We start from the raw sequence: 18,192 nt of genomic DNA, 5'->3' as shown, positions 1-18,192 counted from the left end.
TCCCGTCAGCCCTCCTGGGTACCTCTGTGGCCACCACGCAGTTGGAACCGCCTGCCTCGCCCTGGCCTCTTTGCCGCCTGTGTCCACCCGTCAGCTCTTCCCGCTGCCATCAGAAGTCTCATTTGAAGAAGCAGGTGCGCCAGCCTGCACCTGACTCCCACGCACACCTCGCCGCCCCCCTTCATTTATTTCAGGTGAAATCAGACAACATCTCCAGTGGCCCTCATTGTCCTCAGGGGGAGTAATCACCACATCCTGCAGGCGCTGGGATCCCCTGTGGCTTACTGACCCTGGTGGCTGGCACTCTCTCCTCTTCCGGCACCAGCCCCAGGGACCATTTTTCAGCCCTGTGTTCCTCCCTGGGACCTTTGCCACTGTTCCTCTGCTTGGGCAGTAGCACCTCCTGACCATCCCTGTCTCTCACACGTGCCTAGGTGACATAGGGTGACCTTGCAGCTCAGTTTGTCCCTGGTGTCCTGAGGTAATTGTTAATAGCTTTTATTTTCAAGTGCTTCAAGCTTAGATGAGAGAGTACGTGGCTCCTGTTCACATTTGTAAACTTTTCATGTTTACAATGAAAAGAGTAATCCTTACTCTTAGGGATTCACACTTCCTCTGAGAAGGGGTCAGACCCCGACTCCCAGCCTCCCCAGAACCAGGACCAAGACCCTCAAGGGCCCTGTTTGAACCTTGTGCCTTCAGGACTTTTTTTTTTTGGTATTGGGGATTGAACCCAGGGATGCTTTACCACTGAGCTTTTTATTTTGAGGTTGGCCTCAAAACTTGCGATCCTCCTGCCTCAGCCTCCTGAGACACTGGAATTACAGACACATCTGGCTTTCAGGACTTTCCCTGTATGCACCTGAGCTTACCAACAGTCTTGAATCATGGTTTGTGTTTTTGAGACCACAGGCTCCACAACTTAAGGACTATACCTTCATTTGCCCATTATGTAGCCTCTCTGTCTGACAAAGAATCAAGAATGAATGAATCAATCTGCCTGCTGCCTGGAGCCTGGGCGAGTCAGGGGGAGGTGCGGTGGCCTGCAGTGAGTGAGGCTGCTGACATGGGGCCGGTCCAAGCCCAAACAAGCCGGTTGCGCACTCCCTGGCATCTGTACCACCAGCCTGGCTTCCCCTTTGGTTATTCATTGTCTTTCTCAATGGGCTTTGTGTTCAGAAGCCAAAAGAGACAAGAATTCAAACCCTTTTTCTTCCTCCCTAAAACAGACATAGAAGAAAAACCTGCCCCACCCATTCTGCATCTCTGGGAGCCCAGGGGTCCAGGCCTTCTCCCCTGGCTAGATGTGAGTGGTGGAGGTGATTCGGGGCTCAGTGTCCTGGGCTGCCCTTTAACTACCCTGGGGACAGCTGAATAGTTTCCTGTGGGGCTCTGGCAGGGTGCAGGATAGCAGTGGAGCTGGGTGGTCCGGCTGAGTTTCATTACGCTGATGGCTTGCCTGGAGGATCCTCAGCCTCTGGACAGTGAAAAGGCTCAGGCTTTGACATCCTGCAGACTCCAGTTCAAATCTCAGTTCGCCTCTTAGTAGCCTTGGGGTGGTGGAGGTTGCTTCTGCCCCAGACCCCGGTTTCCTTCTCCTTTAACATAGATTGTTGACAGATTAGCTGAGATGACTAGTGAGTGAGCGCTCCAAGATCTTTGAGCAGTGCAGGACCTGCTTCCCTCTCTTCCCCTCCCCTGGGGCTTCTGGAGGCCCACGTTCCTTCAGCATCCCCATCCCCGTGCCCCCCACCACCCAAGGGCCAGGGCAGGAACTCAAGGCCTTGCACATGCTAGACAAGCGCTGTGCCACCGAGCTAAATCCCCAACCCCACCATCCCTGTCTTTAAGCTATACTTTCAGCCAGGTGTGGTGGCGCACGCCCGTCATCCCAGCAACCGCAGAGGCTGAGGCAGGAGACTCGCAAGTTCCAGGCCAGCCTCAGCAATTTAATGAGGCCCTAAGCAATTGAGCAAGACCCTGTCTCAAAATAGAAAAACAAAAAGGCCAGGGGTGTGGCTCATTGGTCAGGTGCTCCTGGGTTCAGTCCCCGGTACCTAAAAAAGAAAACAGCAGCAGCAGCTATACTTTCAAACAAGGTTTGAGGAGGCTGTGGCGGTAGCAGGCCCTCCTGGGGTACTGGAGCCCCCAGTAGGGAAGGAGCAGGAGGCTCTTTGATGTTGGAGGAGGGCTGTGAAGGCCCTGACCCACAGGTGGCAGTCCCTTGCCCTGCCCTGCCCAGAGCCCCACTGGGCTTCCCAACAGGACTGGAGGGCTGGCCAGATCTGCAGGCAGCTGTACTTCTTCCGTCCTCCGGAAATATAGAGGTTTCCAGACACGTTCAACACGTTCTGTTCCTCAGCTGTGGCTCCCTGCTGCCGGTCCCCTTACTGTCCTGTGCCTCGACCCAGGCCTGTTGTGCTGGCTCCTGATACCCCCTTACCACTGAGGGGGGCTTGTGGATGGGCTGGAAGGGCAGTGATTGCATTGTGCCATGTCAGTGGTGAGGTTTTCTGTGGCCCCAAGCTGCCTGCCTGTCACTCCTTAATCAAGGGTTGGAGTTTTTGCGTGCGTATGTGTGTGTATGCGTGTATGCGTGTGTATGCTGCTGGGATCAAACCCAGGGCCTTGCTCATGTTAGGCAAACACTCTTACCACTGAGCTACATCCCAACCCTTGTTTTATTTTGAGACAGGGTTTTTGTGTGTGTGTGTTGTATGATTTTTTTTTTTTTTTTTTTTTTGTACTGGGGATTGAACCCAGGGATGCTTAACTACTGAGCCACATCCCCAGCCCTTTTAAAATATTTTATTTAGAGACAGGGTCTCAGTTGCTTAGGCTGGCTTTGAACTCATGATCTTCCTACCTCAAGCCTCTGGGCCTTTGGAATTAGAGGCATGTGCCACTGCGCCCCACAAGGGCCTTGAACTTGGCAATCCTCCTGCTGCAGCCTCCAGAATAGGGGAGATTATAGGCGTGCACCACCATGCCCAGCCCTTTAAGCTACCTTTTAATATGCCAGTCTGTGTTGGATGTGCTTTGAGGGGAGAACATTATTTTCCTGGACCTCAAGTGAGGAAAATTGAAGTAATTAGGCCCCTAATTTCATGGCCCACTGTTATCTTGAATCCATTCCTCACATTTTCCCATATATTCTCCCCTTGATGGGCATGCAGATCATCCCCAGCTCTTCCCCTGCCAACAGGAATAATGCAGTGATTAACATTCTCCTGCGTACCCCAGTGTTCAGCCAGTTGAGAATGTCCCGGACTGGGGACTGCAGGGTTGTGGGGTAAGATCACTCTCTAGAAGGGCTATACAGTCCACTCAGACACCAGGCAGGCAGGCATGGCGCTCCTGGATCCCTGTACCCTGACAACACTTGGCGTAATCATTTTTCTAATTGTTTGCAAGTCTGTTTGGTCTAAAGGGATAAATTGTTGTTTTAAGGTGCAGCCGAAGAGGAAGTCTTAAAGTGCCAAGCATCTCTGTTCCCTTCTCCAGTCAGCTCTCCTGGAACCCAGAAACTTCCTGTTAGACATGGGATAATGACTGTCATAGTCAAGAATCATGGTGATCCTCCGCAGAAAATCCCTGCTCCCCAGGGATAGGCAATTTATAGATGAAGTTTTTTAATGCCTTGTTCTGCTTAGGGGTGTCTGCCCCAATCCTACCCCTGGGACACAAATCACTGGTGTAGTCTGTGGTGGCTTGGGACCCACCCTCTGCTTTCTGGTGGAGGTATCTCTGGCATCCTGAGGGCTCTGGGTTCCCTGGAGCTTTGGGCTTTCCCTTGGGAGGTCATGTGGCTTCTGGGTGGTTCCTCGGAAAGGAAGCGGATGGTACTGTGGCACTGGCTTAGAATCTGGGCTGGACGTGTGATGAGGCCTTATTGATGTGTCTCCTTGACTGGGTGAGGGAGGCTGGGGCACAGTGCATACTGGAGGCTGCTGGCCCAGGTGCAGAAACTTAATGGGCACTCAGATGGTCCCCCATGACCCTTCTTCCATGGTGCTGGGGACCATTTAGTATATGGGCCCTGGAGTAGTTCATGTTCTGTGAGCAATTTTCATCTTTTCTTTCTTGTACTTCAGTGTGTGTGTGGTGCTGGTGATTGCACCCAGGGGTGCTTTACCACTGAGCCACATCCCCAGTCTTTTTTACTTATTTTTATTAAAAAATTTTTTTTTTTCTTGAGACAAGATCTCGCCAAGTTGCTGAGGTTGACCTCAACCTTGCGATCCTCCTGCCTCAGTCTACTGAGTAGCTGGGATTGCAGGCGTATGTCACTGTGCCTGGCTTCTTTCTTGTACTTCAGTAACGAACTCTAGACTCTATTAACTACTTAACAATGTGCTAGAGCTTTTGCATAGATTAGTTTATTGAAAACCATTCACAATCTTGTGAGAAGGGCCATTCCCCCTTTTACAGATAAGAAAACTGAGGCTCAGAAAGGCCAAGAACTTGTACAAGTCTTGCATGAACCAGGTCCCTTGTGCTCAAACCTGTCCTCCTAGCTTGAGACCCTCAGTAGTGTGGTCCCCAGACCAGGAGCATCAGCATCACCTAGACAGTTGTTAGAAATGTCATTTGTCCATCTAGCTAGAACTTTGGAATCTGAAACTGCAGCAACAAGCCTTCCAGTGGTTTTGGTGCAGGTTCAAGCGGGAGGTTCATTGCACTGAGTTATTCTGCATTCCATTTTTCTTCTCTGCCTCTTGCCTATCACTGGACTGGTCCATGTGAGCTCAGACTTTGGGCCTTCGCTGCTCTCGGTGCTTCATGCTCATGGCAAAGAAGTGCGGTGGTCTCTCTCCCTGTGGGATCTGGGCCTCCAAGAGCCCCTCTTTGGTAACTGAAAGGTGTTAGTGAGCTGATCCCCTCGCCTCTGCCCTGGAGGTCAGAGTTCTTAGGCACTGTGCCAGAGGAGCTGCCTGGATGACCAAGAGTCAACTGTGGGACAGGCCGAGACAGAAGCTCTGGTCTGGGAGGTTATTTTAGGGGCACAGAGAAGAGACCTGGGCAATTTTTGTTCATAAAGTATCTTTTTCTTTCTTGCAAATTTCTAATCTGCGGTTTGACATCTGGAGAGAGCTTTCACATAGGGGGGCTCAGAATCTAGGCAGGCTCCTCACGCCTGATTTAAAAAGCACAGTCAGCAGCTTAAAATTGTGTTTTACTTTATTTTGTAAAGTCAAATAGCATGCTATTGTAAGTCAAATAGCATGCTATTTAATTCTTTCTACACCTGTAGGAGAGCTGGATTTGATCATTCCCATTTCACAGGTGAGACCATCAAGGCTCAATGTCACACCTCAGCTATATGAAGGAGTCATGTTAGGGCTTGAGTCCATCAGACTCAGGTCCCCATATTGGTTGATTACCAGGCTGGGCTGAATCTTTGTCATCTTGGGAAGTTCTCTGTGGAATTGGGTGACCTGTAGCTCTTAGCATCTGTGCCAGAAAAACCAAATGACCTCATTTTTGGGTGGCTTTTCCTTCTTTGGGGAAGGAATGCGCAGGCCACTCCTGTGAGCCATAGCCCGCAGAGGTCTGTGTGCTGTCAGATCTGCAAGGGCCAGAACCAGACTCCAGACGTGGGAGGCCAGTCTCAGGGACGGCAGCAGAGAGCAGGCTGTCCCCACACTGACCTGGAGCTGGGTGCTGCGATCTCCTGCCTGAGAGTCCTCATCCCAGGCTGCTTACCTGCTGCTGTGTGGAGAGCTGGCTCAGGCCTTTCCTCCCTCCCTAGGGGGTGAGACCCAGAGTCTGTCTTAGAAGCTGGGTTCTTGCTAATGGGCCAAGTGGATTTAAAAAAAAAAAAATGACAAATCTTAATATAAAAAACTTAGAGGTATTAGGTATTCTAGAACATTTCATTTTTATTTTTTTATTTTTTTTGGTACTGGGGATTGAACCCAGGGGCACTTAACCATTGAGCCACATCTGCAACCTTTTTTAGTATTTTATTTAGAGACAGCGTTTCACTGAGTTGCTGAGACTGGCTTCGAACTGGTGATCCTCATGCCTCAGCCTCCCAAGCTTCTGGGATTCCAGGCATGCGCCACCGTGCCTGGCCATTTTCGTTTTATATTTTTAATAGCCACTTTATGGAAATATAATTCTACAGCTTAACGGTTTCCAGTATATACACAGATCTGCGCAACCGTGTGGCAGGCCACTTTAGAATGTTGAAGATAAGCACATTCCATAGTCCTTAGCTGTCTCCTCCTCTGTCTCCTGCCCTCAGTGGTGAGCATCCAGAGATCTACTTCCTGCAGGGCCGTCTGGTGTCCCAGCATCTGGGGAGCACTTCCTCTGTGCCTGGGGCTGGAGTCTGTTGCACTGCATTACACAGTGACCCTCACAACAGCCCCCTGGAATAGAGCTCATTTTTGTTTTTGTTTTACTAATGTGGGGATCACGACTTGGTGAGGCCAAGCAACAAGTCTGGGGTTCAAGGGTCCATAACTGACAGCTTGTGGGGACTGGGCAATTGCTCAATTGCTGGGAGCGCTTTGGTTTCTGGGAGAGGAAAACCAAAGACTCTGAGACCAGGAGCTAAGAGGACAGACTTCCTTCACGACTTCTCCAGGGGCCCACCGGTTCTACCTGCCAGGGGCAGGAGGCTGAACCTGGGCATGGTGGGCCGGAAGCATCGCAGAGCAAGGTGTGCTTGTTAGATCAAATAGCTCCCAGAATGAGCTTTAGGTCCTCTGCTTCTCTGCCCTGGTGACCCTCTGGGCATCTGGCATTGTGGCTTCTGAAATGGGCTGTAGATGGTCACAAGCCAGGAAATGCAGGCCCACTGTCCCTCCCAGTCTCATCAGTGGGAAAAAAATAGGAACTCTTTCTTGCCAATGTGTGGAGCTCTGTGAATGATTAACTTTGATTAAACAGAGGATGGGAAGCGACAGTAGAGGTTTATTGGGTTTCTGCTGTAACCAGGACATCTTACTGGCCCCTTTTCTTCCATTGTCCTCATCTTGACTACTGCCCTGCAGAGAAGTGATGTTGTTTATCTGCACTTGTCAGATGAGGCACTTGAGCCCTGGACAGGTTAACTAAGGTCACTCAGCCAGGGGGTGGCAAGGACCAGCTGAATTAACATTTTTAAGTGTCCGCTGTGGACAAGCATTGGACCAAGTCTTTGAAGTCCACGGGCCCCATCTTGTGCTTTTGTAGGTTTTATTATCCCCATTTTACAGGTGGGCATCCTGAGGCTGAGTTTAGAATGCTGTCCAACGAAGGCAGGTCTAATGAGTCGTGTAACTGGGGCTTGTTGGGTTCAAAGTCCAGCCCCCTTGGGCACCCACCCAGCTGCACAGTTTTCAGAACTCCAACATTCACATGGGGCGTGGTGCAAGCTGTGAGAGCAGAGGAGACTGCCTGGTGGCTGTCAGCTTCTTCAGCAGCTGCCCCCAGGTGGGTGGAAAGTCAGTAGATCTGGGTGGAGGTGTTCTGGGGAACTCTGCTTTTCATCTGAGCGAACCAGCTGCCGGCTTGCTTTGAAAGGCTGGCATTTGGCCCTTGATAAGTTAACCAGATACTTCTGTTTATGTTACCAGAACAGTGGGCATCTGAGATCACTTCTGGGCTGGCCTTTGCTTAGACAAACCACCCAGGGCCCACACCCTGACCAGACTGGCCACACGTGTGCAGAGCTCCGAGGACTCCAGGGTGGCTCAGGGCAGAGAGCAGGGTCCCTTGGTTATTCTGCAGTTACTTTCCCAGCATCAGCCAGGCAGGGAACTTGACCCTGGGTACACCTCCTGGCCTAATGCCCACACACCACTGCAGGGGTCTGGCTTTGATCAGCAGCCTAGGGAGTCTCAGGCAGCAAGTGCTCCCTGGGAGGCTGGAGGGCTATGGGAGACACTGAGTTGATTTTTGACTCCCTGAGCCTGGATCCAGAGTCCTTGCTGCTCCGTCCCAGGAAGAGAAAGACCCCTGGAGGAGAAGCCAGCTTCTGTAGGAAATTCTGCACTGTCTGCAAGAGATTTAGAAGCATGCTTGGGGAGTTTTCTGGGGCTATAAGGCCATTGCACTGCCCGTGTCTCTCCTCAGTTAAAAATTGCCACCTCTGCTGTGTTTGGGGGGTGGGGGGTGCATGTGTTGATCTCTGGCTTATCTCAACTGTGTCCATAGTTATGATTTTCTTTATAATATTTCATGCTGATGAAGCAATTCAAAGTCCTCAAGAGCTCATTTTCTTTTATTGATTCTCTTATTTTAGATAGGTGGGATAACCGGGTGCCATGGTGCACACCTATAATCTCAGCTACTCCAGAGGCTGAGGCAGGAGGATCGCAAGTTCCAGGTCAGTCTGGGCAACTTAGCCAGACCCTGTCTCAAAATGAAATGAACAGTGCTGTGAATGTCCCTCAGTGGTAGCGCACCCCTGGGTTCAATCCCCAGTACCACACACACATGCACACAGATGGGGTGATTTTTTTTTTTTTTTTCTTTTTCACTTTTTTCCTGTTCTCTATTTTTAGAAACATCCCTCTCTTCCCTCTGTAATTCATGAACCCTGACATTCTCCTTTCTTAAATAATCCTAGAGAAATGGTGAGCCCCTTCTGTCCCAACCCAGAGTGAAATGCACATACTTCCAGTCACACTTTGCTTACATTTGCAGTTATTTTAAAAAAAATAGGTATTGATAGCACATGGGACAAAATTCAAAAGAAACAAAAGAGCATTCTGTGAAAAGCAGATGTCCTTCCCGCTCCTGTCTGAAGCCTCCTGGCCTCCCTCATGGAGGCGGCCACTGTTTCCAGGTCCTTGTGTGTCCTTCAGGGATATTCTGGCAATCAAACTTTTAAGAACTATCTAGCAAACTAATCACAGATGTCTGCTGGGTTGGGATGGTCGGGAACTGCAGTCTTGAGGCTGAGATGCTGCTCGTGCTTTGAGTTCATTGAGATGAAACTGTCCTTGTGGAATTTATTGGCATCCTTTGATATGGAGTAGCGCCTACTGATTGGTATAAACCCTGTACAAGCATAAAAGATTGTCCTGCCTGGGTATGGTGTGCATGCCTGTAATCCCAGTGGTTCAGGAGGCTGAGGCAGGAGGATCAGGAGTTCAAAGCCAGCCTCAGCAACTTAGCAAGGCCCTGAGCAACTCAGCAAGACCCTGTCTCTAAATAAAATATAAAAAAGGGCTGGGGATGTGGTTCAGGGGTTAAGCTCCCTGGTTCAATCCCCATACAAAAAAAGAAAGAAAAGATTGTCCTGGTTTTCTTTTAGGTACAGTGTGATGGGAAAAGTTGCTGGGCGCCAGCTGTTAAGGTATAAGGGACTCATTTGGTATTGCAGAGCTAGAAAGGGTTAGTTTATCTGCGGTCATGTGCCTGGCCCAGGTTTCCTGATCCCTGTCCTTTGAACAATAACTCCCCTGGAGTGAACCAGGGCTGGTGTCCTTGATTCCAGGAGAGGGGGGATGGCCTCGGAGAGGTGTGGTCAGCACGTGAGGTGACCCTGCTGTCCCATTACTGTTGAGCCAAGCTCATTCGGCTGCAGGTGGATTATCTTGTTTACTCCACACCTTTGTCAGCCTCTGGGGAGATGAGCCAGGATTGCACACTCTGAATTGTGGGCCAGTAAACATCCAAGAGAGCTCTAGTGGCACGAAGGCAGGGGTTGGGCCAGGCCAGGTCAGGCACGTTTGCAGGGGACCAGGAAAGACAGGAAGGTCCCCTTCTGGGACAGTTCAGTTACTGGAGCGCAAGCACTGTTTGTGTTTGAATGCTTGGTTGTTAATCATTTTTGTCATGTTTGTGAGATTGCTCAATCTTAAACCTGTGGTATGTCCCACTAGGTGTCCCGATTTATTTGGTTAATTATACATAAGCGTTCTTCCCCTTGATAACGTAGCTTCAGAACCCATCATTTTGGCCATGTCTGTTCCATCAAGTGAACAAACCATAATTTACTTAACTAATACCTTAATGTGATTTGGAGCTATTTCTAATTTTTTCCTCTCAAATAAGGCCAACAAAAGTGTTTGCATGCTTATAGCCTTTTCTTTATTTAGCCTTATTTACCCAGGATGGAGTCCCAGAATTTGGGTCAGGGCTATGCCATTCTAGTTCACTTTGGCAAGTTGCTTTCCTCTGGAGTTGTACCAAATCTGCTCGCACACAGCGACATATTTTGGACTTTGTCATCATACCCACCCTAACCATGGGAATTAGCAGAAGCTTATTTTGCAGAAACAATAAATGACACATACTCTTGTTTCAATTCACAAGGCATGATGGTATGCGCGTGGTACATCTAATTGTAGCCCCTTGTGAAACTGATTGGTTGTTGGTCAAGCCCAAGTGTGAGGAGTCCCCTCTACTCCTCACAGGAAGTCCTCTGTACTCACAGGAAGTCCCCTCAGCTCTTGCTATCATGTTCTCAGATGGCTAATGTCACCATTGGTGTCTTAGGAGTGTCGTCTTGGTAGGCACAGGTGTGTCGGCTAGGTGCTTGTTAGAGCATACTATGTGTTATTGTGTGTAACTTACTTGTTAGGAAACCAAGAAAGACTCCATGTTTTACCACAGTGGAACCAGAGACCCAGTGAGATTTTTTTTTTTTTTTTAAATTGGTACTAGGCATTAAATCCAGGGGTGCTTAACCATAGAGCCACATCCCCAGCCCTTTTTCTTTTTTCTTTTGAAACAGGGTCTTGTTAAGTTGCTTAGGAACTTGCTAAATTGCTGAGGCTGGTCTCAAACTTGCAGTCCTCCTGCCTCAGCCTCCTGAGTCACTGGGATTATAGGCATGCACCATCACGAGGTCCAATGAGTCTTAATTCAGTTAACCTGCTGAATACTTATCCTTATTTGGGGGTGGTGGTCTGTGGTACATTTTATCTTTCAAATTGTAGCAGCATTAAAAATGAAGGGATTCCACATAATAACCCTGATTTCTGGCTCCTCTTCATTGGAGATGTGGCAGTGAGGGCCCCTCCACATGTGGAGGCAGGGGGTGCTGTTCCTGTCCCCTAGCCACCTCCTGCTCTGCTACTGAGACTTTGTTCCAGTTGCCATTTAGTAGCTCAAATACACTTTTGTGCATTTGCAAGTACTTCTGCAGCCGTGTTGTCTTGTGTGTGGGGGACCAAAGGATAGCCTGAGAGCACCAGTGTTTCAAGAAAAATGCCTAAGAACATATGGAGGCGAGGACTAACTCCTACTTTTCTTCCATATGGCTTCTTTTGCTCATTTATGAATGAATCCCTTTGTGCCTTAGTTTTCTCATCTGTACAATGGGGAGAAAAGTAGTGCTCGCTTCATGGTGTCCTGGTGAAGATTCAGTGAGGTAAAGGAGGTGAAGCCCCCGAGGCGCTAGCCCACTGAAAGTCCTCAGTACACACAGCTGCTGTTTTAATTATGAACCGTGGTGTATGTGTTTGTCGCCTCTAGACCAGATTCTCGACCCGGTGTGTATGTGATTTTGGTTTGGATGGGGGTGTTACTGACATCTGTAAGTGGGGTCCTGGGATGCTGCTGTAATTCCTGTGATGCAGAAGACAGCCCTTCCCCTCAACAAGGAATTTCCTGACCCCAAATTCCAGAAGTGTTGAGGCTTAGACACGGAAGTGTCTGACTGAACTCTTCAGATAAATCTCTCAACCTCCTTTTCAAGGCTGCCTGGGCTCTCAGAGAATCACAGTCGTAAGGGACCTTCCTCAGCTCGGCCCCTGGGCTGCGTGAATCCCTTCCTCAGCACGCTCCCCAGGCCCTCCTGTTAGCGGCAGGTAATGCCCTACACATCTGGCTTTGGGTCTGTTCTTTATTTCCCATTTGACAGAGTGAGACAGAGGCTCACAGAGGCCTGTGTGGCTAAGGAACGGCACATTCTCGAGCTTCTGAGCTGGGAGGTGGAGAGGGTGTCAGTATATTGGTCATAGATCGAGGTCAGTATGTTGACATGGTAGTTGTAAAGATATGGTGGGAAGATGTGGGAAGCCTGTAAAAGCAAGACTGAGGCCTTTAGAGAAGATGGACATAGGCACTTCTCTCTCCAAGGCTGACCCAGGCCTGGCTAGAGCCCTGAACTACAGTGCTGGGCAAGTGTACGGATCACCTCCTCAAGCCACCTTTGTGCCATTAGACACAGGTGGGTGCTTCCAGGTCAGTGAGAGGTGCAGCAGGGCCTGTTCTGCCCCACCAGTCCTCTGCTGGGGCCGTAGAGGCTGAGCAACTGAGCAGAAGCGGGGAGATGGGGGCAGAGTGCAGAGGGGGCTGCCCAGCAGGGAGCTTGCCCCTGGCCTCTGCTGTGAGCATGTCTCAACGTGGACGCTTCCTGAGACCTCAGGGCATCCTGGACTCTCAGAGCACAGAGGGTGTGGTGTGGTCCCCTGTCTCCTTAGGCTGAGAGCCCAAGCGTGGGCCCTGGAGGTGACTGAAAAGACTCTTGAGGCAAGGAGGGGACAGATGGAGCAGGGCCTGACCAGGGCCATGGCCATCAAAGAGCCCTTTGCCCTTTCTTTGAGGAAGGCTGGACTGTCATGGTGGGGAAGCACTGCCCACCATGCTGGGCATCTAGGAGTCTAGGTGGCCATGGGTCTGTGGCCATGGGTGTTGCTTGTGGCTGTTGGCTTTTCCTCCTTGCTGGACCCCTGGGACACTGCTAAGGTGTGGGTGTCCTCCTCTGTCATGCTGTGGAAGGACTGGAGCTGGGACCTGGAGGGGCGAGTGTGGCCATGTGGTCACGTGGAGAGCACCACAGTTAGCCTCTCTCCTTCCACATCAGCACCAGTTCCAAAAATGAGTCCTTAGGCCCACCAGCTGCCACCAGGAAAGAGGGTGCTGCAGTTGGAGGCTGGGACTGTGGATGGGGAGTTTATCTTATTTTTATTTATTTATTTTTTATTTTTGGTACTGGGGATTGAACCCAGGGTCACTCTACCACTGAGCCACATCCCAGCCCTTTTCAGTTTTTATTTTGAGACAGGGTCTGCTAAATTGCTGAGACTGGCCCTGAAGTTGTGATCCTCATTGATTTGAGACAGAGTAACTTAGAAGTGACATTAAACCCCATGGACACCTTGTTAATGAAATCCCTTCCCACTGGGTGGCAAAGGAGAAGGATTCATAAGTTCTGTTGGGGACAGAGTACAGAGGCATGGTGCCAGTGTTTTGGGCGATCCTCCTGCCTCAGCCTCCCCAATTGCTGGGATTACATGTGGGCCACAGGCATGCGCCCCTGTACCGAGCAGGGAATTCATGGAGGGAGCTCTCCCAGGCCCAGCCACAGGTGTGTTTTGGGGGCGCTTGTCTTTTCTTTCCTACTGTTTATTGAGCACTTACTAACGTACTATTTAGTTTTTAGTTAATCCTCTTAATTTTTATGAAGTGCTGTGACTATCTCATTTTACTGCCAGGGGAACTGGCTTGTAGGGAGGTTAATCTGAAGGTCACAACTTGTAAGTAGTGAACCTGAGGCTCGAACCCAGCTCTGGTACCTCCTGAAGTGCATGCTCTTAACTACAGAATTGCCATCACCATCTCCTCCCTGCTCCTGTACTTGGTGGTGTGCTGCTTGTGGGGGGCACGTTGACGTTTGGGAGGGGCTGGCGGGAGCAACTGTGGGGCCCAGGCTTAGGGCATGGGCTGGTCTGTGAAAAGCTTAGTTCCTGAGCCGCAGCACCAGGACTCTCTCCAGAGACCAGAGCAAACACAGGTGCGTCTGTCTCCCGCAGCTTCCCCAGGAAGTGCAGCCACAGCTTTCAACAGGACTTTTCCTCTTTCACCAGCAGTGTCTTTTTACAAAAGAGAGTGGAGCCTCTTCCTCCTTCCCCTCCCTCCCGGCACCCTCCTCAAGACCAGTTGGTAAACACAGTCCCCAGCTGGGTGCACAGGGCCCTTCCCACCAAGACCCCAGCCAGCTGCACTGGACCTGAAATGGTCCCTTTGACAAAGCTGCTGGGGCTGACAGTTTCCTTGAAGGTGGGAGAAGGCCTTTGGCTGAGACCCATGAGAGCATGATGCTGGGAAATACAAGAAGGTGACCCGTGGAAAGAGGACCCCCCCCCACGTGAACGAATAATGTGACAGTCCTGGGGAAAAGTGACGTAAGACAGATGATGGCAGGGAGGAATTTTGCAAAACCAAAATAAATCATATTTATTTTAAAGATGTGAAAATTCTTTCCTGTTTTTTATCATCAGAAAAGGTGATCAGAAAAGACAGGGCACAGTGGCGCACGCCTGTAATTCCAGCAGCTCGGGAGGCTGAAGCAGGAGAATTGAGAGTTCAAAACCAGTCTCAGCAACTCAGTAAGGCCCTAAGCAACTCAGTGAAATCCTGTCTCTAAATAAAATACAGAAAAGGGCTGGGGATGTGGCTCAGTGGTTGAGTGCCCCTTGGTTAAATTCCTAGTACCAACAACAACAACAACAAAAACCCAACTAAGGCCTTGTCAGTTTGTAAAGCCAAAATTAGAGGAAGGGTACCCAGTACTGGCTACCCCAATGTAGCCCCTTTCCTCTGAGCTGTCCTCCATGGCCACACTAACCTGCTGCACAAGAGCAGGGGCGTTTGCTGTTTTGTTCGCTGCTCTAGCCTGACTCTGTGCCCAGGCACTCTGGGACACCTTGAGTGAACCTTGTCCTTACCTGCAGGAGTTCCCAGTCTGGGGGGTGGGGCTGACCCCTGGCTGGCAGTGCTGGTGTGAGTGAATGCAGGGTGCTGCGTGTAAGGGATCCCACGGAAACCACGCCGGACGTGGGAAATCACATAAGGGAGTTTATTAAGCAAACAGAGTGTCTCCCTGCAGGGTAAGAGAGAAAGTGAGAGGAAAAGAAAGGAAAGAGAAAGGGCGCGCGCTAGAGAGAGTGGAAAGTCAGGAGGATAGAGAAAGTGAGGAGGAAAGAGAGAAAGATGAGGAAAGATGGTGGGGAAGCTACAGTAAAGCAGTTGAATTCCGCTGGGCTAACAGGGGACCAATATCAGAGAAGGATACTTGCAAGCTGACCGATGAACCAATAGCTAGCCAGGATGTTCACAGATTGACAAGTGGTTGGGAGGCGGGGACAATGGCTGCGCCGGAAAGGTCAGGGGGAGCAGCTTTGTACATTACCCTGTGGGCTCCGCACCCAGTCCGGCAGGCTTCCTGGAGAAGTGATGTCTTCACCCGGTTTTGAAAGGTAAAGGGGAGTTAGCCAAGCAAGACACAGAGGACATTCCAGAGGAGTGACTCTGTGCCCCCTGCCCACCTCCCGATCACTGTCAGTCTCACCAAAGTTTTGGGGTACATGCGCCCTGTGCCATCCTGGGGGTGCTCTGGCCTACAGAGTGCAGACGTGTTTGTGAGAGGGGAAGGAAGGTGTGCTCTTTTGGTAAGTTGCTAATGAGACTTGATTTAAAGATGAGACCCAAAGCTGGGTGGTGTCACAGTGCTGTCCCTCCCCATCTCTGTCCCTCCTCTCCCTGCACAGCGGCTCTTCGGCATCTGCTTGTGCGTCTGGGCCCCCTGCCTCTCCCTGTAGTCCCCGGTGTGCTGTGCCCCACCCTCCGCTCCCTGGCAGTTCACTCTAGTTCCTCAGGACAGGAGGCGGTGGGCGAGGGCGTGTCCAGCCACCTTCCCTAGGAGCAGGGGCACTTCTAGCAGGGCTGCTGCTTTCACAGTAAATGACATACTGCTCACCCTGGGGACTCTGCAGGGCAGGTGGGATGAGAGCTGAATGGGTTAGCAGCACATCGGCTTTTGAGACCATGATCTTTGCTGCAGGGAAAGTCTAGGGTTGACAGAAAATGAGTTGATCAAAGCAAGAGAGCGCTTCCCTCTGGTTGCTACACACCGGGCCAGTGTTGGAGAGAGATTGGCCCAAATTTTACATGGACGCGTGAAATCCAAGTGCACGTGTCTGTTGCTCCTTTTTGAGTCACCCTGTTCCTTGGTTGAGCCACCAGGTGGTGCTATCAGCACAAGACAGCTTGGTGGGCACCCCTCCATATCGTGATCTGCTTAATAGAGAAGGGGCTACAGAGTGATGGGTTTTGAACTTGATTTTCTTAGTTTCCCTTTCTGGAATTCTTTGTGGTTCTGTAGCTCAAGGTACCTCCACCCAAACTTCTGACACCATGCCTCTGAGCTCCGTCCCCAACAAAATGTATCAATCCTTACCCTAGGTGTAAGGAAAATGCAGCTCAGTTCGGGTCCCAAGGCAGCTCAGACCCTTGCATTCAGGGGAGCAAGCACTCTGGGGTGCCCGGTCTGAGTTGTGGCCCCAAAAAACCACTCTGGACGGGGGAACTCACACAAGAGATTTTATTAGGCAGACGACCAGAATGTCCACACTCAGGGTTGGGAGAGAGAGAGAGAGAGAAAATGGCGGGGGAACTTCTTTTAAGTAGTGGAATTTCACGGGCTAACGACAATCAGACCAATGACTGATGAGGAAGTTCATGGGTAAATTATCGAACCAATGGCTGCTGAGAATGTTCGCAGGCCTTCGAGCGGACAGTGGCTGGCTAGGAGGTTCGCAGAATGGCCATCTGGGTTGTAGGATGCAGGGGTGGTAAATGATGGCAGCTTTGTATTATACTAGGTACCCAGTGGGAAAGGACTTAATAACCTGACTGACTGGACGGTGTCATTGAGGTATAGTGTACCTCTGAGTTACTCTGCCTTACGAATGTGAAGACTGAAACTAATTTACCTAAGAGGGACATTGTAGATAATGGAACTGTGGTGCTTCTAAACGTAGGTGGGGACAGCGTTTCTGGAAGAGGGGTGGGAAGCAGAGCGTTAAGAGAGGGTGCTGCTTCATCTGCTCCACAGGCGTCCCACAGGGCCCTGGCTCGTGAAGGGCACCTCAGCTGCTGTCCTTGAGGAGCTCACTGCTCGGGTGATGAGGTGAAGGAGAGAAGGAGACCTGTCTGAGACAACCGTGCTGAGAGCATGGCCTCTGTGGCCTCTACTGAGCAGCTGTCCACCCTGTTAGGTGGCTTGTCCAGTGAGGGAGAACACGAGGCGGCTGGTCCTGGAGAGCCGCCAACGCCCTGTCCAGAGCCTCAGGGACCACGTGACTTGTGGAGGCGAGTGACCACTGGCTCTTTCTCTCTTTGCCCAGACTTTCACAGCATGGTGCAACTCCCACCTCCGGAAGGCGGGCACGCAGATCGAGAACATCGAGGAGGACTTCCGGGATGGCCTGAAGCTCATGCTGCTGCTGGAGGTTATCTCAGGTGAGGCGGCCCCAGCCCGGGATGAGGTGGTGTCATCTGGGTTCTCTCCGGGCACCGTGCTTCTTCTGTGTCCGTGGTCATAGCTGGCTTCAGGTCTCGAACCAAGATGGGGATGAGATGGATGAAATCTGACCAGGAAACTAGCTCTTAGTTTGGGTTCTGCTGCTGACTCTCTGGGTATCTTGAACACCTTTCTATTTCAACATCCTCAATTACAAAAGTAGGTTTTTATTCTTTGTTTTTGATACAGGGGTTTGAACCTAGGGGGTGCTTTAAAAGTAAGGGTTTTGAAGACTGGTCTCCAAGATTCCTTCTCCAAATTGCCAGAATTCAGTGACCAAGAATGTCACCATCAGGGACCATCCCCAAACCTTGGCTCCAGTACTACCTAACTACCACTATCCAGATAACACAGGCCATTATGCAGTCCCCAGGTTGTCCAGATGCCTGGAAGGGCAGTTCCATTTGAATGTACATCTCAGCTTTTCTGTGAATGTTTATCCTCCACCATCTTTGAAGTTGATGGTCTTGAGCATTGGGCCTTGGTTTATGCACTGAGTAATCTTAACTACTTTCTTCAGCCATCCCATCCTTCATGCTAATGAGTCCTAGATCTAGTCTTGCCTACAAATTCTCCGTTCCCTTGAGCCCTGTCTTAAATATTCAACTTAATTGAGTATATCGGTTCATTTTACATTGCTATAACAAAATGCTTGAGGCTGGGTACTTTATAAAAAAAAGACATTTATTTAGCTTGTAGTTTTGGAGACTGAAAGTTCAGGGTCAGGTGACCTCATCAATTCAGTGTCTGGCAAGGGCTCCCTTGCACAGAGTGTGTTGGGATTAGGCTTCTCTTTTCTAACCACTTTCTTGTGAACACCATTTAAGGCCCTAGAAAAACTACCCTGGTTCCTTCTGAGGGCACAGCCCCAATGATCTCCCACCAGGACCTCCTCTTAAAGGTCCTGCCACTTCTTAACATGACTACCCTGGGGACCA

The 18,192-nt window shown here is 50.4% G+C and overlaps 1 protein-coding gene across 1 annotated transcript in view; it reads left to right on the top strand.

Moving 5' to 3' along the window:
• Nucleotides 1–18,192, top strand: part of Actn1 (actinin alpha 1) — a 91,838-nt gene that overhangs the window by 33,692 nt on the left and 39,954 nt on the right. The window contains 1 exon segment of the mRNA XM_047540463.1: nucleotides 17,079–17,193. Within this exon segment, the coding sequence (XP_047396419.1) occupies nucleotides 17,079–17,193 (115 nt within the window).

The sequence above is a fragment of the Sciurus carolinensis genome, chromosome 2, assembly GCF_902686445.1.
Source record: "Sciurus carolinensis chromosome 2, mSciCar1.2, whole genome shotgun sequence".
Lineage (NCBI taxonomy): Eukaryota > Metazoa > Chordata > Mammalia > Rodentia > Sciuridae > Sciurus > Sciurus carolinensis.
This window is presented reverse-complemented; position numbering and strand designations above follow the sequence as displayed.